Below are 26,654 nucleotides of genomic sequence, written 5' to 3' on the forward strand. Positions count from 1 at the left end.
TTTCCTCCTCTTTTTCATCTCTGATTTTATTGAGTTGGGTCTTTCTTATTTTGGTTAGTTGGGCCAATGATGCATCAATCTTGTTATTTTTTTTCAAGAACACATTTCATTGATCTTTTGTAATTTTTGTTTCAATTTTCTTTATTTCTTCTCTAATTTTAAATATTTCTTACCTCCTGCTAATTTGGAGTTTGGTTTGTTGTTATTTTTCTAGGTTGTTGGGATGCTTTGACAGCTCATTTATTTGATGACTTTCCATTTTCTTGTTGTAGGCACTAATTATTATAAACTTGCCTCTTAACATTGTTTTTGCTGTATCCCATAAGTCTTGATATATTGTGTTATCATCTTCATTTGTTTCCAGGAATTTTTTGACCAAATCATTATTTATCAATGATAACCTTGAATGTAAATGGCCTAAATTCTCCAATTAAAAGATACAAACTGGCTAAATGGATTTTTTTTAAAAAAAGACCCATCTATCTGTTTTCTACAAGAAACACACGTCATCAACAAAGGTACATGCAGACTGAAAGTGAAAGAATGGAAAAAGATATTCCATGCTCTTTCTTACTGAGATGCTTTACAATTTTTCTATGCTAATTTTAATAACAACATATGATTTTTTCTAAAGATTTATTTATTGATTTGTAAGGCAGAGTAACAGAGGCAGAAGCAGAGAGAGAGAGAGGTCTTCCACTGGCTGGTTCACTCCCCAAATGGCCTCAATGGCCAGGTCTGGGCCAGGCCAAAGCCAGGAGCCAGGAGCTTCTTCTGGGTCTACCATACAGGTGCAGGAGCCTTAGCACTTGAGCCATTTTCTACTTCTTTCCCAGGCCAAAGCAGAGAGCCACATCAGAAGTAGAGCAACCAGGACTTAAACAGGCACCAATATGGGATGCTGACATTGCAGGCAGTGGCTTTACTTGCTATGCCACAGTGCCAGACCCCAGAATATATGATCAATAGTTAAGATGAAATGTATGCATCAAGAATGTTCAGCAGGTAACAAATAACTTATTAATCTTATAAATACAACTCCCAGTATGGAGAGCTATAATTTACTCAAGATCTCACAATCGGTGGTTGGAACATAAGCATAAGTATACTGTATGCTCAGGTTGGCCTCCATATTATTGTTTGATATTTTAAAGTCTCTTCTAGTTCTAACTATGTGTGGGGAGCAACTCGGACTAGACTGTTACTGGAATTAAGACTTATTCTATGCATCTGCTCTCCCACAATCTGGTGCTGGGAGAGGAGGAAACAGCTTCTACATAGCTGCCTCCAGTTCAACCAATAAACAGCAGGACCTGCTCCTGATTGGAGGAGAGCAGCGTACTCGGCATGTGGGTAGCAGAGTTGGGATTGGTGAAGAGGACTACAAAGGAGGAGAGAGACAACATGCACCAGGAACACCTGAGGAACATCTGAGCAGCCCCCGAAAGAGCCGGCCGGCGGTGTGCCGCTCCCCCGCAGAAGTGGGGAAAGTGGCAGGGGGAACCGCCCTTCCACCGGAGGTGGAAGGGTCGGTAGCCAACCCGGGAAGAACCAGCAGCAAACCCGGGGAGGGCCGAGCAGACAAAAGAACAGCGCAGGGTCCTGTGTCATTCCTCCACGAAGAGGGGGAGCGACATAATGGTGCCGTGACTCGGATATGAAGCCTAGGCAGGGTTTAGTGTCGTTCCTCCGTGAAGAGGGGGAGCGACAACTATGTAGATAATTCAAAATTTATGTAGAAAATGGAATTTGAAAATAAGTTCATTTTGTTGTAAATTTTTTTTAAAAAAATCCATGCATAGTTTTTTTCAACAAATACATTTTCCATGAAATTTGTGAATACCATTTGTAGGCACAGATATGAAAGCATTATGTACCCAAATAAACTTATTTTTAAATTCCATTTCTGATTAGCATTTTGAAACATCTTGTCATATGAAATATAGGAAGGCAATAAAAAGTGCGAGATAAAACAAATTAAAAGCAAAACTTTTCAAAAACAAATATTTTTGACAGCCTTTTATAATTCTCTACTACTTCTCATAATACTTATGGAAAAAGTAATGAAATCTAGTTGACCCCATGTCTGACAACCAGAAGACCTAAGTGGAACACTCCCTCACATGACTGAGTGTGGCAAGTTGCTAAGGCAGAACCATTCCTGCAAGACACTAGTCTCTTCTGTAGACTGACATGAGGACCCCCAGTGTCTCTTCTATTCTCATCTTGACTTACATAACAGTCTGTTGCCCCAAACCCTCCCTGTTTTCAGGGTCAGGCTTCCATGTAGTTCCCTTGCCCATCCTATAGCAGCTTACTACCTATTTCCTTGCATACCATATTTTACTTACTAAAATAATTATACATTTAATGACATCTTGAGATCAGCTTCTCAGCTGACTCAGACTAACAGGATGACTAAGGAAGTCCAGGTTTCAAAACTCTTTCTTATAATATCCCAACACCAACATTATTGAATGTTTAGTTGATTATAAATGAACTGAGTATGGCTCACTTGCAATTTTTATCGCTATTTTCAATTAATAGTGTATATGTTTGAAAAAGTGAAGTCAAATACGGATTATGTCAACCATTTGGTGATTATGTGCTTTATTGTAGTGTTTCTTAGTTAAATAACTTTCCCTGTCATAAGTTGTCATTCCCAGTAAATATTATGACTTTTTAACACCCAATCTCATGTAAGAAAGTTCCTCTCATGTAGTTTAATGTGTGGGCTTAGCATCTTAATTGAGAACATGGAAACTGTAATTGATAAAAGAAATGTCAAGGTATCAGAAATAATTCGTTGGGCTGTCGACTGTTTCCCTCTGATCTTCACATTACACTGTGCAGATTCTGAAGCTCTTCTTCAAGAGAAATTAGAGCAGCATCAAGTTCAGGATTTACTATAGGAAGATTTTTGTTGTAGATCCATAGTGAAGGTCAATACTGTTGAACAAGGGGCTAATTAAGTGTTCACCTGTGGTAATTGCCTCTTTAGGTGGTGTAGTCTACTCTTCTCTCAGTTCCTGAAGATGTTTAAAATAGCTATAAAACAGACCTATATAAAGTAAATGGTAAATGGGAGTTGGACTGCAGAGTCTTATGTTGAGATGGAACCACACTTTCTCCTCTGAAACAATGTAATGGTAAATTTTGACACAAGGAAGACATTGCTGTTGACTTCCAAGTGAGAGAATGCATGCTCATCTGTTTCAAGGATTTTGCAGAGTCAGTGTTAAAACTGGGTAAAATCTGCTGTGTTGATGCAAATCCATAGGCAGTTGTGGTGTCTTCCCCCACCTTCAAAACAGGGGCTGGCGCTGTGACCTAGAGGGTAAAGCTGCCACCTGCAGTGCCGGCATCCCATATGGGTGCCAGTTTGAGTCCCAGCTGCTCCACTGCCATCCAGCTCTCTGTTGTGGCCTGGGAAAGCAGAAGATGGCCAAGACCTTGGGCCCCTGCACCCACGTGGGAGACCCAGAAGAAGCTCCTGGTTCCTGGCTTCAGATTGGCACAGCTCCGGCCATTGTGGCCATCTGGGAAGTGAACCAGTGAATGGAAGGCCTCTCTCTCTCTGCCTCTCCCTCTCTCTATGTGTAACTCTGACTTTCAAATAAATAAATAAATGTTTAAAAAAAAACTCTTAGTAGTGAAGAGAGAAGATATTAAAGTACCAAAAAAGCTTAGAACTATACACAGATACATACAATTACAAAATCCCATCCAAAAGAACTGAATATTTTCTTCCATTTAATTCCTGATGCTTAAATCATCATCATTACCGTCATCATCATCAACATCATCATCTACACAGGAAATTTATTTAACTCAAAACATTTGTCTTTTATTCTCTCAGGAAATTCTTATTAGGAAGCTGGTTCTCAGAAGTACATTTTTGCACAAACACCACACACACACACGCACACACAAATGGTAAGTCAAAGAAGTAAGGAATTTTTCCTTCAATTTGTTAATATGGTTAAATATTCTTCAACCAGTTAACTGTTGCCAAAATTGCTGCAAGACCGAAACCATAAGATGCTCAACATCAAAAGAATGAACTGAATTTTAGATGTTGTAAGCCAGTGTCCAATGCCCTGTCACTATGCCACTTGAATAATATAATCCTTGAGCCCTGTAGAAGATTTAATAGGATTTGACTTGCTTTATTCTCTCCGCTCAATCCCACTGGGACTGTGTTTCAATCTGTCAAATTCTGTATTCCTTTCATACAACATTCTTTTACTGCTTGTATCATGAATTTGACTCTTGTTCTCTAGGGATCTGAGTGCAACTACCAGAAGTCATTTCGCCTGTCACCTTTAACAACCATCAGAAAGATGGAACTACATCTTTCTATGATGGGTTTGAGTTTGCATCTGACAAAGCACAGGTGCTGAAAAATACTCACTTTCAATTTACAAGCACTATATATTGACTGCAACCTTGAATTGTTTTGTTCCAAAAATTTGGATCATATTACAGCACACATTCTGTATTCTCTTCCTGAAATATTCTGGAGATTTTTTTCACCAATAGCCATTGATACGAAGAAGTTGATTAAATTAAATGAAGGCTTGTTGGGTGAAGCCAAATTCTTTTGTTGTTCTCACCACAAATTATTGTTCTTTTCCTTACTTTCATTTCAGTTCGTGTCCTTGTAATTCTGTAATCAGAACTGTGTAATTTTTAAAATCCTTGAGTCAAAATGTATAATGTCTAAGTGTATTGGCTACTATTTATTAGGTGCTTATTATACATCAGGCATCTTTCTTACTGCTACATAAGGGTACTTCAAAAAATTTATGGAAAATGGGATGAACGGGTAAGTTTACTTTGGTACAAGGATGTTGAAATTCATGCATATTTTTTTCATAGCACACAAATTCTGTGAACTTCTTATAGACCCTCCATATGCAATGATTTTATCCTCACCATTACTCCCATGAAGAAAACATTAATTATTCTCAGTTAACATATTCAAAAATAGTAACTGAGGGGCCAGTGTTATGGTGTAGCAGGGGAAGCCATCACTTGTGATGCCGGAATCCCATTTGGGCACTGGTTCATTAGCCAGCTGCCCTACTTCTCAGATAATGGCCTGGGAAAAGCAGCAGACGAGGGCCCAAGTGTTTGGCACCTGTCATTCAATTTGGAGATGAAGCTTCTGGCTCTTGGCTTCAGCCTGAATCAGCACTAACTGCCGTGGCCATCTGGGGAGTGAACCAGTGGATGGACAGTCTCTCTCTCTCTCTCTCTCTCTCTCTCTCTCTGTGTGTGTGTCTCTTCCTCTCTCTATAACTCTTTCAAAAAAATGTATATTTTTTAAGAAAAGACAAATAGTTCAGAATTAAAAAGCTTCTTTAGAGTCCCCAAACTTCTTTAGACAGGAAGCAGTTTGGGAAAGGGACTCAGCTCTTAAAAAAACAAGTAACAATCAAAAGAAAATTTCCTAAAAGCTTTACAAAAAAATAAAAAAGAAAATTTCCCATCTGCTAATATTGATGTCCTAATTTCTGTTCCCACTTCATGTTTCCAGAATTCAAGCAGTGAAAAGAGACCTATTGGGGATCGATGCTTGGTATAATGGTTAAGATGCTGTGAGGAGTTAAATGTGTTAACAGGCAGTTAGGCAATATCAAAATTACTATCTATTTGTGACAAACAGATAAGAATGATATAAGTGTTAACTGTAACAGAAGCTGGGTGTGGGGTATGTGGGAACTCTTCATTCCACTTCACAATTTTTGTTTGTAAATTTAGAACTATTCTGGGGGAGGCACTGTGGCACAGTAGGTTAATCCTCCGCCTGCAGTGTCAGCATCCCATATAGACACTGGTTCGAGTCCTGGCTACTCCACTTCGGATCCAGCTCTCTGCTGTGGCCTGGGAAAACAGAGAAGGTGGCCCAACTCTTTGGGCACCTGCACCCATGTGGGAGATCCGGAAGAAGCTCCTGGCTCCTGGCTCCTGGCTTCAGTTCAGCTCAACTCTGGCTGTTGCGATCATTTTGGGAGTGAACCAGCAGATAGAAGACCTCTCTCTCTCTTTTTTTCTCTCTCTCTCTCGGCTCTACCTCGCTCTGTAACTCTGTCTTTCAAAAAATAAAATAAAATATTCTGAAGTAAAAAGCTTTGAAAATTAATAAAATAGTGAATATTGCCAAAAATGTGCATTATCTATAAACTTTTTGAAGACCCTTCATATGCATAGATTTATAAATTTTGCTCCAAAGTAAATTTATCTGTTAATTCCTTTTCCAAAGTTTTTGCCTATCTTATATGCAGGATACTCATGTTTTGGTAAACGAATACTTACTTTTAATCTTACCTGTAGGAAAATCTTACAAAAAATAGTTTTAGTTTGTTAAGTTGTCCCTTACTTAAGATGTTAACTCAAGGCCAGCGCCATGGCTCAATAGGGTAATCTTCCACCTGTGGCGACGGCACACTGGGTTCTAGTCCCGATCGGGGAGCGGGATTCTGTCCAGGTTGCCCCTCTTCCAGGCCAGCTCTCTGCTGTGGCCTGGGAGTGCAGTGGAGGATGCTCCAAGTGCTTGGGCCCTGCATCCACATGGGAGACCAGGAGAAGCACCTGGCTCCTGTCATCAGATCAGCGCAGTGCACCAGCCACAGTACACCTGCCGCAGTGGCCACTGGAGGGTGAACCAATGGTAAAGGAAGACCTTTCTCTCTGTCTCTCTCTCTCTCTCACTGTCCACTCTGACTGTAAAAAAATTTAAAAAAGATGTTAACTCATACGGAAAAATGCCAAGTTTTCAAAAATAAGTTATAAAAACTGTCCTTCTATGAAGTGAATACATAAGGTTGAGGCTGGGATGCAGCAAAAGGGGGCAGGCTTTACGAGAGGCCCCCGGGTTTTCCTTCTAGCATCCAGGACAGAGGAAATCACTTCAAGCATGCTTTAAAATGTCAGGATAAGAGCAACCTGGTGGGAGGAAGAGCCCACGCATCCCACCAATGGTTGACTGGTGCCTCTCATCTAGACACAATCCTCATCGCAGTGGACAATCTGTCCACAACAGGCCACAGAGCAGATTTTGTTGCTTGTTGTTTGTCATTTTTTTTAAGCACAGTGAAAGAAAACTGGCCTGATGCAGAAGAAAGAATGGAGTTATATCCCCAAGTCTTCTGCTAGCAAGTGCTATGATTTCAAGACACTGAATATTGTTGGGTCTTGGATACTCCACAGCAAACACAGAAGGATAAAAGTTAAATGCAATTAATAAGATAATGTATAAAAGTTATTAAAATTCTGAGGTATTATAATGAGGTCTTCAAGTATTTTACTGCTGTAGGAAACAATGAATAATATAAAACCAACTGAGAGAATCTTGAATTTTCATAACAGAAAATTGCAGCAATATTAGTCAACATCAATATGTAATAATTTATGGTCATTTTCTTATAAATATCACCACTACTTATATGGCAGACATATTTTTGCTTGGATAAACACAAATTCAGGGCTACTGGGTGCCTCTCTGGTCAGAGAACGAGTCAAAATACATTTATATTTCAGCAATTAAAAAAATCACTGAAAATCCATTTTCTGTGCTGTTTGTGAATCTGCATTTTTTATTTTAAGTACTTCCCTAGTCCTTTATTCAGTTGCCTATCTACTGTAGTTCCAGTTGGCATTCTCAAAGCTTGATGCAATGTTTTCCATTTGAAAACTGTCACTGACATAACACAGCATTGGTGCCATCTGCCTTAGGTGACAAATTTGAACTAAACAGCTTTATTGAAGTCTCACCTAGCCCTGAACATAATATTTATTTTTTAAATCTAGGTGCACTGAAAAGTGCCTATTTCTACAAGTTTATCAAATTATACAAATATGTTGAATTTATATTAAAACATGTCAGACAAAAACAGATAAATGCAATAAAAACACATGCACTTATCTTGTTATTTACTAAGATTAACAAAATGTATTGTCAGCCTAACAATTTTCTTGTTCTTTGCACATTGCTTTAGTGTGAGTGAGAAACATGTGTGTATTGTTTCCAGGTGTGCATGTGTCAACTGGCCAAGGGGGTCATCTTTTCTTATATGGAAGAAGTTGAAGGGTTGAGCGCTGTCCTTTCAATCTGATAATTACAGCAAAGGCCCTATACTGCCATCACCTGGAATAAACAGAATCAACAAAGGACAACTTATAGGAAGTATAGTATTTAAATTCCAAATTTGTGGGTTTGGTAATCATTTGTCAAGTGACCCTAAGCAATGCATTGTCTTAGCCAATGGAATAGTGAAAGGTATCAAAAGAAAAAGAGAGAGACCATGAGAGAGAATATAGTCTTGGGTTATATGTATTTATGATCTCAAATACAAAATACACAAGCTACAATAAATAAACTATAATTACATCTCATAATCCATGAACTGTAGAAGTTTCATTCCTCTTTCTCTGGAGTAGTTTAATAAAAATATTTTGCAATAATTCTGACTACAGAATGCAGATGGAAACAGCAAAAAGCAAGCAAAGTATTCACATTATATCACAGAATTATTTTTCAAATGTTGTTATTTGTATTGGTTTGACTTCACTTTTATTATATTTATTAGTTTGAGATAAAGGCAACATTTGACTGTTTATGCTGATTGTACAAAAGCATATAATACAAAAGACTCATATTTAAAAGTCACACAAAGTTATGATTTGTTGGGAAGAAACAGCACTGCTGCAGAAATAACAATTTGTAGCAAATTCTCAGTGTTGACCAATCATCATTTGTCCAGATAATATGCAGAATAGTCTCTTCCTTGATTTTGAACCTGAAAAGCCTTAATGTTTGGTAGGTGATTAACACACAGTCACAGACATCTGTGATGGAGTGATTGAGGGATGCCTACATAACTGGCAGATCACGACTTCTGGGTGTGTCTGTGAAATGCTCCCAGTGCTGAGAGGAGAGGAGTCACCTGCAAGGCAAGTAGGCATCTGGCTGAATGCAGCTGTGCCAGAGCAGGAAGCTGGGAGGAAGGACAACTCCTTTTCTGGCTCTTCCCTCTGGAACAGGCGTGTGTTTATGCTGTGACTGCCCTCTGGGGACCAGATAGCCCTGCTGGCCTTGGGACTGAGAACCGTGTACTTGCAGCTGTCTGGGGGCTCTCAGGCTTCAGCCTGGGGTTGGGGCTGCATCACAATCACCCTCCCTGAGTTGGCAGGCTTCCAGCTTCTTGGACTGAGCCCCATCACCAGATCCCCAGGCGGCAAGCTTACAGCTGACTACTGTGGAACTCTCCAGCCTTTCACCAACCAATCCAATAGGTCCACACATGAGGGGACTTCAAACTGCCCATGGGAAATTAAATGAAGAGATAGGAATTATGAATATAAAATCTCTCAATGTAAGCTCCATCAAGTTCAAGACATTTTTTTTAAATGGCAACACCCAAGAAGAAAGTCAACAAGCAAAAATACCTTGAGCATACGGTCAACTCTGCTTGAGACTGGTTCACTTTTGCTTTCTCACAGTCTCACAGGACCACTCCCATGTCTAGGTAACCATAGCTTTGGTTGTGCTTTGTTTGCAGGATTGTACTGGTAAAGCCAATTTTCATCTCCTGCTACAGTTCTTTGAAGAAATACTTCCAGATGTCTTGGTCCCACTTGAAAGTTTCCATGGAAATCTCTGTGCAACACAGCAGCCGATATGAGCCAACAGTTCTGACACCAGTCAAGCAGAAAGTTTGCTCCACTTTACTTTTTCAGTCAGAACTTTATATGCTGAACCAGTTAAGAAATCTATAGCATTGGCCATTGTTTCTGTTGTTCCTCCTCTGTGCAACACAGCAGCCGATATGAGCCAACAGTTCTGACACCAGTCAAGCAGAAAGTTTGCTCCACTTTATTTTTTCAGTCAGAACTTTATATGCTGAACCAGTTAAGAAATCTATAGCATTGGCCATTGTTTCTGTTGTTCCTCCTCCGTCCTCTTCAATGAAGTCATGGAAAAGATTAATTTCTCCTCTCAGGTTGCTCTGTGGGCTGCATCCTCCATGTCATCCCATTCCTTTTTAAAATGAGTTTTCCATTTGTAAGCCACCAGTTTATTCAGGACATTGTCGCCATCAGCTTTTCATAAAGCATCAGTAATTTCTCCATTCTTCCACCTATACTTCACCCCAGATTTGATGTTTGTTCATGTTGCTCTGATAGGGGCTGTTTTCAAACTAATGTCTTACCCTTAGTCTCAAATTAGGTCCTATTCACATGTGTTATATAGAGTTAGTATGTGAGATTATTTTGATGCGATGATTTTTTTTCATAATATGTGTTTTCCTTGAACTTTTTGACCACTCCTATACTCATGTGTGTGAGTATATATTCTTTTTTGCAATGGCTATTTATGTTATTTTTAATTTTATTTAAGTTATACAAGTTTCATGCATTTTATATATACAGCCTTAGGAACATAGTGATACTTCCCTCCCCACCTCCCAACTCATGTTCCAACGCTTCTTCCTCTTCTCTCTCCCATTCCCACTCTTAATTTTTGCAAAGATCTACTTTCAGTTTACTTAATGATTGTCAGGTTAACCCTACACTAAGGGTTAAACAAATAGTGTGAAGGGTTCAACAAATAGTGTGAAGAAACAAGACCAAAACACTGTTTCTCAACAGAATAGACAATGGCTGTAAACAATCACTGAATCTCAAAATGTCCACTTCATTTCAATACATTACATTTTAAGGAGATACTAGTTCCCTGGAGAATGCTGAGTAATGCAATATCTACTGTCCTTTTTAGTACATCATAAACTGCATAGTTTCTTAAATAACCTCAGAGATATAATATAGAAAACCATGGCAGTTATCTTTTTCAGAATTTTCTAATAACACTGAATTTTAAAATGTAGCCTCCTAACCTGAATCGAGTCCACAGCACAGAGCCATTGCAGGCATTTGGGGAGTGAAGAAGCAGATGGTTCTCTCTCTCTCTCTCCCTCCCTCCCTTCCCTTTCCTCCCTCTCTCCCCTCCCTCCCTCCCTCTCTCTTTTTTCTCTTTGTATGGCTCTGTATCTTTAAAACCTAAAGCCGCCTAGATGATTGTGATATTAGGCATATGGATCAAAATGCCTCATTATAGTTTAGTTTTCCACATTTACTGTTACTCACTGAAGATCTATACCCCTCTTCCTGTTCTTAGAAGAATACTATAATGACAAATGACTTTAACTGGTTTTTAAAATACACAGAAAATAGTGGTTAAATTTTTAAAGTTTATATGATACAGAAAAACAAGTATCACATCAGGTCACGCATATATGGGGCCCAGAAAATAACCTCTCACAGAGGTTAAAAGTGTACTGTTGGTTATGAGAGATTGAGGAGGGGAGGAGGAAGGGATGGAGTAACGCTGATCTACAAATACTAAGTTAAGGCCAGATGGGAGTTTGTCTGGGCCTCTATTATACAATAAGATGACTACTAATAATGCTAATGTACATATATAACTTTGGAGACATTATATAATATATACATGCTTTGAAACATCACCTAGCACTCCATAAATATGTATCATTTGTATACCTGTTCAGATTTTTTAACAGTGTTTCTGGGTGGTACACGGGGTTCCAAGCCCAGCACTGTCCCAGCCACCACCAACATGGAGACCTCATACTCAGTCCCATTTCTAGTGCTCGAGTGTCCCAGCCTGAAGCTGAAGGAGCCTCCCCAGGTACACACGCCTTTGGCCATGATGATGTACCTGCTAGAGGTGGTGTCTACTTCCTCATTACCAGAGGAATAATTTATGATGTGATTGTTGAACCCCCAAGTATTGGCTCTATCAATGATGAGCACACTCAACAGAGGCCAATGACAGAGTTAGTGGATAATACATACTGGAAAGGCTAGCACCCAGCTTCCGGGTTCCAATGAGAGGTTTAAGTTTCATAATCACAGATCAATCCAATGCACCAAGTATCCCAAAACTCAATAGATTCTTCTTCACTCATTGGATTTGTCTTCAACCTATGGAGTTTTTTCATGGTTAGAGCACTCATGAGAATGAAACTGGCTGGTTATCTGATGGGATAGAGAGCCTTTGAGAAGAAATCAATAGACACTGGATTTGCTCCAGTTTGAAAGATTGCCCCAGTACTCTATAAATGATGTGGACAAGAATGACGAGCAGCAGTAAAAGAAGTATCAGGTGAAAGCACAAGAATACTAAAGCTTAGTCTAGAATTTCTCCTTGGTATCAGAGAAGCAAGTTCATCACAGTCTTTTTCCCCACTGGTCTATACTGATGCACCAATGATGGCAAGTGGAATTTGCTTCTTAGTTTTTCATTTCTTAAAGAAAATATGCTCTACTCCAACAACTGTAATATTGAATGAGGGGATTATTCTTTAATAGCCCCTTATCATTTTTTGAAGATGACATTGCTGTTTTTCAGAAATTCATGTGAAATCAGGAAATAAGATCCCATAAACCGAGAACTCTGGAAAGCTGATCAACTTTCCTTACACTGCTTTGTCTTTAAACAGAACATGGGATAATGTGTTATTTCAGATATGTATGCATGACTACTTCCTGAACAGAAAATAGAATGAAAGGATCAGAAATAATTTTTCTAATTAAAAAATTTTTAGTTAAAAAATGAGAGAGAAGTTTGTGTGACATTTCAGAGGCAATATTTTCTAGTGGTTTAAAATCTGTAAGTACATTTTGTTACTAAAAATTACAATATGAGGCTTTCTGATTTTCATAAAAATTTGTAAATACATAATTTTAAACAAATGTTCATTTTGTAAGATAAATCTGAAAAAAATCAATGTCTTTAAATTTATATTTCTATTTTTAAGACCCAATATAAAAATTTTTACTATAGTTTTAAGAAAACTAATTGGCCATATAACGAATAACATACTGGAGTGCCATGAGTACAGTATTTTTATTATGGTATTAAAAGTAAGAAGTAGGTATACGAAGAATAAAATTAAAGAAAATCACTGAATAGAAATAAGAGGATTTGCTATTCAGTTGGATGTAGGAATGAATCCAAAAGAGGAAGCTGAAATTGATGAAGTTAAGGTTTCTGCAATTTGGGGGTTAGCAGTTAATAGGAGTATTGATATTTTTAAGTAGATATAAAAGAAGCATAAAAATTATTGAGATACCAGTAATAAATTACCCAGCTTAAAATAATCTGTGAGGCTTTAACAATGAGTGTTGGAACTTATGATGTTCAGCTAAAGGCATGGAAGAAGATGGTATCTGTAGACATGCCATGGTCCAAAACCTAGGGAGGGCCAGATTTTCCTAAGAGAACCAGGGGAAGAGAAAAGAGGGTGGATGGGAAGACTTACAAGAACTCCATGTACACAGTGAGCAGATGAGAGGGCCAGAAGGATCTTCACATGTGGGTGTTGAATCTGTGGCTTTTAAATAACTATGCAGAAGAAACCACATATGAAGAGGAGCTGGTAAGCTGAGTGGGGAAGATGAAAGGAGAACAAGACTTCTCAGCAGGCACAGAATGTTAAGCTGCCATATGGCATACCTATATTCCCTACCAGAATGGCTGCCTACTCTATCTACTCTCATCCAGTTTCCTGCTGAGGTATCCTGGGAGGCAGCAAGAGATCACTCAAATGCTTGGACTCTTGCCACACATAAGGAGACCCACATGGAGTTCTGGGGATCCTAGTTTTCCTGATCCAGCTCCTGCTGTTGTGGACATTTGGGAAGCAAATCAGGCAATGGAAGATTCCTCTCTGCCTCTCTCTCTCTCTCTCTTTCTCTCTCTCTCTCTCTCTTTCACTTTCCACTTGTTCTCCATTGCTCTAACTTTCAAGTAGATGAAAATAAATAAACATTCAAAAAAAAGTTAAGACAGACATATGGATCTAAGGACTAGGACTAGGAAAATATTTGCAACCTGGAAGAAAGCAGTTTTGGAAGAATATTAGATTTACAAAAGAAGAGAAACTCAAAAATAACAATAGATGCAGAGAAAGCATTTGATAAAATATAACATCATTCCATGATTAAAACCATGAGCAAACTGGGTATAGAAGGAACATTCCTCAACACAATCAAGGCAATTTATGACAGACCCATGGCCAGCATCCTATTGAATGCGGAAAAGTTGGAAGCATTTCCACTAAGATCTGAAACCAGACAAGAATGTCCACTCTCACTATTGCTATTTAATATAGTCCTGGAAGCTTTAGCCAGAGCCATTAGGCAAGAAAAAGAAATCAAAGGGATACAAATTGGAAAGGAGGATATTGAACTGTCCCTATTTGCAGATGACATGATCCTATATATAGGGGAGGTAAAATGGTATGATATAAAATCAACACAGAAAAATCAACAGCCTTTGTATACACAATGTCATGGTTGAGAAAGAACTTTCAAGACCAGTCTCATACTCAGTAGCTCCAAAAAGAATTAAACACCTTGGAATAAATTTAACCAAGGATGTCAAAGATCTCTGTGATGAAAATTGCAAATCTCTAAAGAAAGAAATAGAAGAGAACATTAAAAATGGAAAAATCTTTCATGTTCATGTATCATAAGAATCAGCATCATCAAAATACCCATACTGTCAAAGCAACTTACAGATTCAATGTGCTCTCAATTGAAATTTTTCTCAGATAGAGAATGAAATTCTTCTCAGATATAGAAAAAATGATGTTAAAATTCATGTGGAAGCACAGGGGATCTCAAATATTTAAAGCAATCTTATACAACAAAAGCAAAGATGGAAGCATCACAATACCTGATTTCAAGACATATTACAGGGAAGTTATAATAAAAAAAAGCCTGATACTGGCACAAAAACAGAAGTGTAGACCAATAGAACAGAATAGAAACTCCAGAAATCAATTCATGCATCTACAACCAACTTATCTTTGGTAAAGAAGCTAAAAGCAATCACTGGCACAAGGACTGTCTCTTTAACAAATGGTGCTGGGGAAATGGATCTCTACATGCAGAAGTATGAAAGTAGATCCCTAACTTATACCTTACAAAAATAGCCACTCAAAATGAATGAAAGACCTAAATCCACAACCTGATACCCTCAAATTACTAGAGAACATTGGGGAAACCCTGCAAGATGTTGGCATAGGCAAAAACTTCCTGGAAAAGATCCAGGAGCAGAGGGACTCAAAGTCAAAATTGACAAATGGGATTACATGAAGCTGAGAAGCTTCTTCACTACAAAAGAAGCACTCAGCAAAGTGAAGGGGCAACCAAGAGCGTGGGAGAAAATATTGGCAAACTACATAACTGATAAAGGCTTAACATCCAGCATCTATAAAGAGCTCAAGAAATACAACAAAACTAACAACCTGATTAAGTAATGGGCAAAGGACTTGAACAGGCATTTTTCTTTTTCTTTTTCTTTTCTTTTTTTTTTTTTTGGACTGGCAGAGTGGACAGTGAGAGAGAGAAACAGAGAGAAAGGTCTTCCTTTACCATTGGTTCACCCTCCAATGGCTGCCGCGGCCAGCGCACTGCGGCCAGCGCACCGCGCTGATCCGATGGCAGGAGCCAGGTACTTATCCTGGTCTCCCATGGGGTGCAGGGCCCAAGCACTTGGGCCATCCTCCACTGCACTCCCTGGCCACAGCAGAGAGCTGGCCTGGAAGAGGGGCAACCGGGACAGAATCCGGCACCCCAACCGGGACTAGAACCCGGTGTGCTGGCTCCGCAAGGCGGAGGATTAGCCTAGTGAGCCATGGCGCCAGCCTGAACAGGCATTTTTCAAGAGAGGAAATTCAAATGGCCAACAGACACTTGAAAAATGCTCAGGCTCACTAGCCATCAGGGAAATGCAAATCAAAACCACAGTGAGGTTTCACTTCACTATGATTAGAATGCCTCACATACAGAAATCAATGAATGACAAATACTGACAAGGATATAGGGAAAAAAGTACTCTGGTCCACTGTTGGGGGAATGTAAACTGATGCAGCTATTGTGGAAGACAGTATGGACATACCTCAAAAATCTAAATATAGACCTACCATATGATCCAGCCACCCCACTCCTGAGAATTTACCCAAACCAAAAGAAATAAGCACATTAAAGAGTTATTTGTATCCCATGTTCACTGCAGCGCAATTCACAGTAACTGAGATATGGAACCAACACAGATGCACATCAACTACTGACTAGATATAGAAATTATAGTATATATACACTATGGAGTACTACTCAGCTGTTAAAAAATGAAATCCTGTCGTTTGCAACAAGATGGATACAACTGGAAACCATTTAACTTAGTGAAATAAGCCAATCCCAAAAAGACAGAAATCGTTTTTGCTGATCTGAGGTAACTAAAAGAGTGCCTGAAATGTAACATATTAGAGTGAAATAGACATTTCTAGATTTGATGATCGTTTACAGGTCTTGTCGCTTCCCTTTAGGAACAGTTTTTTTTGTTTGTTTGTTTGTTTGGTTTTTTTTTTTTTCTTCAGATTATTTGCTGAACTCTTTTACTAAGTGTATGGTTACTAAGCTATATGACTGTTAAGTATACAGAAAGTAGATCTTTGTAAGAATTAAGAATGGGAATATGACAGGGAGGATGAGGAGGGGACAGATTATGGGTTGGAGGGGACAGAAGTGTCACTATGTTCCTAAGTCTGCATATATGAAATAATGAAACTTGTATAACTCAAGTAAAATTTAAAAACAGAAGTACACATAAAACAAGTGTCACCACTAAATTCATTGACAGAGCAAGTAGAATCATTATCTAATCAATAAAATGAAAGGTCTTACTTCTTATCTATCAGTCCCAATCTTGAATGTAAGTGGGTTAAATTCACCAACCAAAAGACTTCGTTTGGCTGAATGGATAAAAAACCAGGACCCCACTATATGCTGCCTACTAGAAGTTCACAAAAATGCACACAGACTGAAAGTGAAGAGTTGGAAAAAGATATACCAGGCAAACAGAAACCAAAAGCAAGCTGGTATAGCCATCCTGATATCAGATAAAACAGAGTTTAAATCAAAAATTGTAAAAAAGAAATAAAAGACATTATATTTTGATAAAAGGTTCAATTCAGCAATAAGACATGCAATTATAAATAAATATATATATATATATGCATCTAACAGAAGACCACCTAAATATATACAACAAATACTATTAGACCTAAAGAGAGAGATAGACTCCAATAAAATAATAGTGCATCAGTTCAACATCCCATTCTCATCAAGTGACAGGTGTTCCAGACAAGTAGTCAATAAAAACATATCAGAGTTAAAACATACTTTTGAGCAAATGGACCCAACAGACAATTACAGGACACTTCACCCAACAGCTACAGAATACACATTCTTCTCCTGAGCACATGGAACATTTTCTAGGATAGACCACAAATTAGGCCACAAATCAAGTCTCAGCACATTTGAAAAGACTGAAATCATACCATGTATACTCTCAAACCATAAAGGAATAAAACTAGAAATTAACAATAAGAAGAACAATAACACACTCATAAACACTTGGAAATTAAACAATATTCTACTGTGTGATCAATGGGTCACTGAAGAAATTAAAAAGGAAATAAAAACTTTCTTGAAATAAATGAATGAAAGTACAACATATCAAAACTTGTGGGGTACAGAAAAAGCAATATTAACAGGGATGTTTATAGCATTAAGTGCTTACATTTTAAAAAAAGAAAGATGCCTCAAAGTAAATACCCAATGATGCATCTTGAAAACCTAGAAAAACAAGAACAAACCAAACCCAGAATCAGGAGGAGGTGAGAAATAGTAAGTCTCAGAGCAGAAATGAATGAAATTGAAGCTAATAAAAAAAATACAAAAGATCAACAAAAGTTGTGTTCTTTTGATAAAATAAATAAACTGCTGGGCTCACAAAGAAAAAAAGAGAGACAACTCAAAAAAATAAATTTAGAGATGAAAAAAATGACATTACAACCTAAACCACTGAAATACAAAAATCATAAGAAATTACTATGAAGAACTATATGCTTCCGGCGCTGCAGCTCACTAGGCTAATCCTCCGCCTTGCGGAGCCAGCACACCGGGTTCTAGTCCCAGTCGGGGCACTGGATTCTGTCCCAGTTGCCCCTCTTCCAGGCCAGCTCTCTGCTGTGGCCAGGGAGTGCAGTGGAGGATGGCCCAAGTGCTTGGGCCCTGCACCCCATGGGAGACCAGGATAAGCACCTGGCTCCTGCCATCGGATCAGCGTGGTGTGCCGGCCACAGCGCGGCAGCCGCAGTGGCCATTGGAGGGTGAACCAACGGCAAAAGGAAGACCTTTCTCTCTGTCTCTCTCTCTCTCACTGTCCACTCTGCCTGTCCAAAAAAAAAAAAAAAAAGAGAGAGAGAGAGAAAGTCTTCCATTAAAGAAAATCCAGGACCTCATGGCTTCACTACTGAATCCTAAAAACCATGCAAAGAGGAAGTAACTCCAATACTCTCCAAGCTATTCCAAAATATTGAACTGGATGGAACTCTGCTAACCTCTTTTTATGAAGCCAGCATCACTTTGATACCAAAACCAATACGACATGAGCAGAAAACACATATCTATATCCTTAATGAACATAGGTGCAAAGATTCTCAACAAAATACTAGCAAATGGAATCCAAAACAACTTCGAAGAGATCACACATCACTATCAAGTGGTATTTACCCCAGAAATGCAAGGGTGGTTCAACATTCACAAATCAATAAACATCATACGTCACATCAATGGAATGAAGAACAAAAACCACATGGTCATGGTCATCTCAATACATGCAGAGAAAGCATTTGATAAGATTCTACCTTGGTAGCTCATGACAAGAGCCTAGGGTGATTACTGAGGCCATAAACAAGAGTGTCAATTTGTTAAGTCAACAACAGGAGTCACTGTGCATTTACTCCTTATGTAGGATCTCTGTCCTTAGTGTGCTTTACATTGAGATTTAATGCTATAACTAGTACTCAAACAGTATTTTTCACTTTATGTTTCTGTGTGGGAGCAAACTGTTGAAATCTTTACTTAATGTATGCTAAACTGATCTTCTGTATATAAAGAGAATCGAAAATGAATCTTGATGTGAATGGAAGGGGAGAGGGAGTGGGAAAGGGGAGGGTTGTGGGTGGGAGGGACGTTATAGTGGGGAAGCCATTGTAATCCATAAGCTGTACTTTGGAAATTTATATTCATTAAATAAAAGTTAAAAAAAAAAAGATTCTACACTCCTTGATGAGAAAAGCCCTTCACAAATTAGGTAAAGAGGGAACATGCCTCCAAATTTTAAAGGCTATTTATCACTAACAAATAGCTGATATCACACTGAATGGGGAAAACTGAAAGCATTTCCTTCAGATTTGGAGCAAGTAAAATTAATTCTTCCCCCAGGACAGAAAAGTAGGGTTTCTGCTGTGTCCTGGTTTACTTTCCATACTGAAACTCAAAAAAATTGAGAAAGTAATCTGGTTAGATAGAGGGAGGGGTAGATTTTTGAAACTTTTCTTTATGTAATTGAGCATTCAAATCATACAGGATTCTATGAGACCACATATCTAGTAGGAGGAGTCTTCAAAAAGTTCATTGGAAATGCACATTATGAAAAAAACTGTGCATGGATTTTCAAATTTTTGCACCAAAATAAATTTATTTTTAACTTCATTTCCAAAGCAATTTCAAGCCTGCTAGTATTTATCATCCATTTGACATTGTTATTTAAAAAAAAAAGAAAATCAGAATTTCTAATTTATTGACACATGAACCTTATTAGAAAATTCAGGGCTGTCAAAGAATATCATTTCTCTAATATTGGATTATTTTGGTTTAGAAATGCTCATCAAAGCAGCAAAAGAATGATCCCCAAAACAACTAGTATAGACTGCCAACAGCAATACCCATATCTTGAAAACTTCACAACAAAATCCTTCATTGATATTTTTACTAATTTTGGAAGAGTTAATGCATGCCTGAGATTAATTGTCTCTGCTATTACTATGCACCATAAACTTACTCAACAAATTATAAATGTCAAAAACAAATCTTAGGGATGAATCATTATTGTTTGATTATTGAAAACTAATTTCTAGTTTGATTATCTGATAATTTTAAAAGCATGAGAAAAGACAGTTTTGGTTATGAAACAATCTGACAGACAGGCAAGGTCTGGCTTCTGACCCGCAAACAAATATTTAGCCCATCCACGACTTCCCTCCCACAGCAGCTTCCAGGGTGTAGTTTTAAATCAGCAGATAAAGAGCTGCATAAAGAGAATGAGGAGGCCACTGGTTTCCAGGGGCAGACCTCATGGGGAATAAACACAGCCGAGAAGAGAATCCCACATGGGACAACAGGGATTTTAGGCTGGCTGGGGCATCTACTGAGTCATTTTTTTTTTTCAATTCAATTAAGGCTCTTAAAAATAAATTCTGCATTTGTGTTCAATAAAGCACATGTAAAAATTATATATTTAATCCTTTGAGAACTCTTGGCAGTAGAAAATATAAAACTTTCTTTTCTGGATAAGATGGAGATGAAATTTTGTATTACCTATATTGCAAAACTATGAACAACTATCAGCAAGACACTGGTGGAAAGCATTTTTGAAATGTTTATTATCATCTGAGTGATTCGATATATACTTTTCAAGGTAATGATCCTTACCAAGTAAATTACTGAAGGTTTCCATTGTAAATTCACATAAATTATCTTCTTTGAAACTTGCCAGATTTACGAATTAAAGGTAAATAAATTGTTATAGGATCTCAGATATTCTGAAGTATCTCATAAGCACAAAGATTTCTTAATCCTGGGCAATTAAGTTATCAGATGATATTTCCAGAGACTGGTTTCACATAACCAAAGGGAAGAAACCTACTCTAATCTTCTACCTTTATGCAATACACTAAAAATGAACTAAAAAGTTTAGATCAAATATTCACTTTAGGGCTTGAATTTCTTAATGTAATAAACTGAGTGGTAATCCAAAAACAAAATCTTCTTCCCATGTAAGTAGCTACAACACTGTAGGTTACTTTCTGTGAAAAAAGAACCCTCTGCGCCTTATGAGGAATGTAGAAATTAGCAGGACCTTGTAAGCTGCCCAGTATGTACAAGCAGAGGTGTCAGAAACTCAAGCTTACATTACAGAAGACAGAAACACTCTGGTTAGCAGCATTAACTCTAGAAACAAACTGGCTTCCAATTAACATTCCTTTAATTTAATTAATAGATTTTTAGAATGGGAAGCAATATGTGCAACACTTACTGGCTAATACTTAGACACCCAGTAAATATATATAATTTGATATAAAATTTGAGTCATTATCTCACCTGAAAAATCATATGTCTGCCACTTCTAGCCAATAGATTTCTTTTTTCTGATATCTTGCACAGAACCAAAGAGTTCAATTTCCTCTTATTTGCTTCTCACTTATCTTTCTTTTACACTCTTGATCCTTGAGAGATGAGGAAAGATAATGAAAGTAAGATGAGTAACCTAGTGTTTTAGCATAGTGTGCAGAATGGTATGAGAAGGCAACAGAAATGAAATGAGTTTAACCTTAAAGTGATGAAAATGGTCCTGGAATGTAGAGAGGACTCTGTCTTGCACCCTATCATCAAATCCTGGAAATGTTAGAAGTCTACAGTTTGTGGGGTCAGAGGGAAGCTCAGGAGATCTGAGTGAATAAATTGTTACTTATGAACAACATAAAGAGAGTTATTTGAGGAAGAGATTTTCCATTCTGTCTGCAAACTATATTTCAGAAGTACAGAGGCAGATTCTATCTTATATTGGAAAGTCTTTTTCTTTCTATTAACTCCATTATTTGATTGACATTTTGCTTGTTCACCAAAATAAGTACAGAAATTGTCAGCCAGAATGTTACATATAGAGATTCCATGGAAGCCATGCAAACATTATTATTATTACTATTTTATTATTATTGTTATTTAGCCTGGCTCCTATGGATAATCAATAAAGGTGTTTTATCTCATCTGGACAGGAATCATTTACCAGCATGAAAGATCAAAGACATCCATTGTGTTCTGGCAAGGGGCAGAGGAGCATCGAACACCTCATCCACACACTGGGAGCTAGTCATTTTTGGTTTCCACTTGCATAGTATACCTTTTTCCAGCCCCTCAATTTCAGTTTGTGTGCATCTTTACCTTGCAAATAACTTTCTTGTATACAGTTTAGTCTTGCATACAGTTGGCTCTCACTATTTTATTCATTAGGTCAACCTACAGCTTTTGACTGGGGAATTTAATCCATTCACATTCAAGATTGATAATAATAGATTTGAAATAACTCTTGTCATTTTACTGGTAGCATACTGGTTGTTTTATGTGTTACATATTTCTTTTTGCCTCTTATCATCTTTGTGTTTCCATAGCTTTTCATCACAGTAAGCTTGGATCCTCTTTCTCTTTTGTGTGTCTGCTGTGTTAGTGAATTTTGTACTGTCATGTGGTTTCATGATGATTTTTTTCTAATGTAGGACTCCTTTCAGGATTTTGTCTAGGGCTGGTCTGGTGGTGATGAATTCTCTTGGTTTACTTGTCTGGGAAATACTTTATTTCCCCTTTCATTGCTAAAGGATAGCTTCCCCAGATACGGTGTACTAGTTTGGAAGTCGGTTTTTCTTTTTTTCTTTTTTTTTTTTTTTTTTTGACAGGCAGAGTGGACAGTGAGAGAGAGAGACAGAGAGAAAGGTCTTCCTTTGCCGTTGGTTCACCCTCCAATGGCCGCCGCGGCCGGCGCGCTGCGGCTGGTGCACCGCGCTGATCCGATGGCAGGAGCCAGGAGCCAGGTGCTTTTCCTGGTCTCCCATGGGGTGCAGGGCCCAAGCACCTGGGCCATCCTCCACTGCACTCCCTGGCCACAGCAGAGGGCTGGCCTGGAAGAGGGGCAACCGGGACAGAATCCGGCGCCCCGACCTGGACTAGAACCCGGTGTGCCGGCGCCGCTAGGCGGAGGATTAGCCTAGTGAGCCGCGGCGCCGGCCTGGAAGTCGGTTTTTCAAGACCTTGAATATATCATCTCACACTCTTCTGGCCTGCAGGGTTCCTGCTGAGAAGTTGGCTGTGAGTCTAATGGGTTTTCCTTTATGTGTAGCTTGGTGTTTTACTCTATCATTAAGATTCTTTTCTTGTCCTTAATTTTAGACCACTTGATTGTAATATGCCTTGGAGAAGGTTTCTGTTTGAGTCTGGTTGAGATCTTTAGAGTTCTTGTATCTGGATGCCCACATCTCTTTCAAAACTTGGGAAATTTTCAACTATAGTTCCTTTTGATACATTTTCAATGCCTTTTTCCTTCTATTTATCATCAGATTCAGAGGCTTCTGCACCACAAAGGAAATAATGTAATTAAACGACATTGGACAGAAAAGGAGAAAATATTTGCAAGCTACCTATCCAACAAGAATTAGTATCCAGAACATATCAAGAACTCAAAAAACTCAGTAGCAAGATAACAATTAATCCATTTAAGAAATGGGTGAAAGACTTGAGTAGACAACTCTGAAAAGAAGAAATTCAAATGACCAAAAAGTATATGAAAAAATGCTCAGTATCTACCATCAGAGAAATGCAAATCAAAACCACAAAGGGACATCACTTTGCCCATGTTAGGATGACTGGTATTTTAAAAAAGAGCGAGGAAGTAAGACATTCTGGAAGGATGTGGAGAGATGGGAACAGTTACGCACTGTTGGTGGAAATGTAAGTTAGTAAAGCCACTATGAAAAACACCATGGAGATTTCTTAAAAACTAGAAATGGAATTTCCATAGGATCCAGCCATCCCACTACTGATATTTATCCAAAAATATGAAATCATTGTATCAAAGAAATATCTACTCTACCACATTTATTGCAGCACTATTCACAATAACCAGAAAAACCACAATCACATGAATGGGTAAAGAAGCTGTGGCATATATACACAATAGAATACTATCCAGCTATAGAAAAAAATGAAATCCTATCATCTGCAGCAAAATGGTTGGAACTCGTAGACGTTAAGTGAAATAAGCCAGACACAGAGGGACAAATACTGCAAATTCTCCCTCTTATTTGGAAACTTAAAAAAAAAAACCTCAATCTGAACATGGAATAGTCATTTCTAGGAGTTGCGAGGGGTGGTGGGAATAAAGGGAGCTTGGATTTAAAAATAGGGAAAGATGGGAGTGGTTTATTTATTGTGACAAATATGTCATAGTAATATGAGATGTTAATGGGAAAGTTGGATGGGGGTAAATGAGAATTCTTTGTACTACCTCACAATTTTTGTTTTCTAAACTAAACTACTCAGAAACAAAAAGTTATTAAAAAATAAAAATATTTGAACAAATAAACTCTAAAACATAGGAATGGTTTCTCTTCTTTCTTAAATAAAGACTACAATCTTTAATATATCTAATAGGGCCCGGCCTCACCACCCCTCGCTCGCACGCACGCACGTTCCTCCTCCGTCCTCGCGCCCCTTTTCCTACACTTTCCTCTTCTCCCCGACTGGAGGAGCTGCTCGCGCCGCGCGGTGCATTCTGGGGACCCAGGTCGAGCCCGTCGCCGCCTTCGCCGCCGCCGCCTGAGGGGAGAGAGGAGAGGCCGCAACCGGGAAGAAAACGCCAGAGTCGCCGCTGGAGGAAAGTCCACTCCCCTGCCGCTGCCGCTGCTGCCAGCGAGGCACGCCCACCCGCTCGCCCGTCCCCCTGCCCCGTTCACAATGCAGCCTGCTTCTGCAAAGTGGTATGATCGAAGGGATTATGTCTTCATTGAATTCTGTGTTGAAGACAGTAAAGATGTTAATGTAAATTTTGAAAAATCCAAACTTACATTCAGTTGTCTCGGAGGAAGTGATAATTTTAAGCATTTAAATGAAATTGACCTTTTTCATTGTATTGATCCAAATGATTCCAAGCACAAAAGAACGGACAGGTCAATTTTATGTTGTTTACGAAAAGGAGAATCTGGCCAGTCATGGCCAAGGTTAACAAAAGAAAGGGCAAAGCTCAATTGGCTTAGTGTGGACTTCAATAATTGGAAAGACTGGGAAGATGATTCAGATGAAGACATGTCTAATTTTGATCGTTTCTCTGAGATGATGAACAACATGGGTGGTGATGAGGATGTAGATTTGCCAGAAGTAGATGAAGTAGATGATGATTCACAAGACAGCGATGATGAAAAAATGCCAGATCTGGAATAAGGAGTATTGTCATCACCTGGATTTTGAGAAAGTGATTTCTCTGCAAAATTTCATAATTGAGAGAATTCCTGAGTTGATAGCTCTAAAGGTGGATGCTGTATTTGCCTCCTTTAACCCATTTTTCAACCTATTTGTTTTTTTAAAAGGCTTCACTCAGGGTTGATATGTACCATTGTATGGGGCAGTTTTAAGTCAGCTAAGGCAATAACCTTATGCATGAACATTTCCCAGACTTCGTGAAGCTGTTGAGGTCCTAGATAATTGATACAGCAGTTGTGATAAATAAAAACATTTCACTTAAGTCTCCTTTACTTCTTCATAACATAGATACTGACATGATAGGAAGTGCTCAGCTTAGGGAAAGATAAGTAAATTTTAGGGTTTAGAACATGGACTCAAACGTGGCTGAAACAAATTGGCTGACACCTTAAACTGATAACCAGCTATTCCTCTGGTGTATCCTTCAGGAGTGTTCCACTAAAGTTTATTTTTCAAAAAATTCACTTCACATTATTCTATATAAGTGATCACTTGTCAGTGTTCCAGATGTATCTTAGCTAAAATTAGTGAATGCCCTAACTTAGATGGTTTTTGAAGCCTATACATTTGGTATTGTTTGGCCCTTAAGCTTTTACATCTCTTAGCATGGAGGACGAAGAAAGCTGTACATTGTTGCTTGAGAGTCTGTACATTTAGACCAGATTTGTATTTGCACTGTCAGTATGGCAAATGAGTGAAGAAAATGTTAATACACTATTGGAAATTTTTTTATTTTTTTTTTCTGGTTTAGCTTATACCAGGGCTGAAAACCTCAATTTATGTTCATGACAGTGGGGATTTTTTTAAATGTCTACATTCTTTCTAATAAACTGTTGGAAGACTTAAAAAAAATATCTAATAGATCCAATGTAATCTCAGCCTACTTCTGTGGCTCTTCCTGTACATATTTCCACTAGTTCCATGATTTCTGACATTCAGGACATTATTTCACAAAATCTCTAATGTGTCTTCCTGCTCCAGAGTACTGGGGGTTTTATTCTCTGTAAACTGAAACACTTTGGCTTCTAAACCCTTCACCTAGTTAGAACTTCAGATGTTAACTCAAATTATTATTGTTCTACAGGAAAACTTCCTAATACCCAAGATAGAGCCAGTGTCCTGATATACATGTCCTATACATTTTTATTTCATTTTTGAACTACTAAATGATTCTCTTACAATTCTGTAATTAATGTCTACTATCACTGCAATGCTAGAACCCACTCAACAAAGCTTCCTGTAGTCTTCTACAGAGTACTGATTTATTTACACTATAGTATGCCTGACTCCTAATAAGTTTTCAACAATAATTTGTTGAATTCATTAATATAATTCTTAATTTTAAATTCAGTATCTCTATGTGTTCAGATCACATGAGCTTGAGAAAGAAGGTTGATTCTGTGGGA

General features: G+C 38.2%; 1 protein-coding gene and 1 pseudogene across 1 annotated transcript; both read left to right on the forward strand.

Moving 5' to 3' along the window:
- The first annotated feature begins 7,671 nt into the window (after positions 1–7,671).
- LOC138843412 (oligosaccharyltransferase complex subunit OSTC-like) lies at positions 7,672–12,579 on the forward strand (annotated as a pseudogene).
- Positions 12,580–24,691: 12,112 nt separating this feature from the next.
- Positions 24,692–26,100, forward strand: LOC127486028 (prostaglandin E synthase 3-like). Its single transcript, XM_051829725.2, has one exon. It carries the CDS (start codon positions 24,727–24,729, stop codon positions 25,207–25,209), a length of 483 nt encoding a protein of 160 aa, XP_051685685.1. The 5' UTR covers positions 24,692–24,726; the 3' UTR covers positions 25,210–26,100.
- The last annotated feature ends 554 nt before the right edge of the window (positions 26,101–26,654 follow it).

The sequence above is a fragment of the Oryctolagus cuniculus genome, chromosome 8, assembly GCF_964237555.1.
Source record: "Oryctolagus cuniculus chromosome 8, mOryCun1.1, whole genome shotgun sequence".
NCBI lineage: Eukaryota > Metazoa > Chordata > Mammalia > Lagomorpha > Leporidae > Oryctolagus > Oryctolagus cuniculus.

Bases quoted from the DNA above. Each gene is read 5' to 3' on its own strand.
- LOC127486028 (XM_051829725.2), top strand. From the start codon at position 24,727: ATGCAGCCTGCTTCTGCAAAGTGGTATGATCGAAGGGATTATGTCTTC.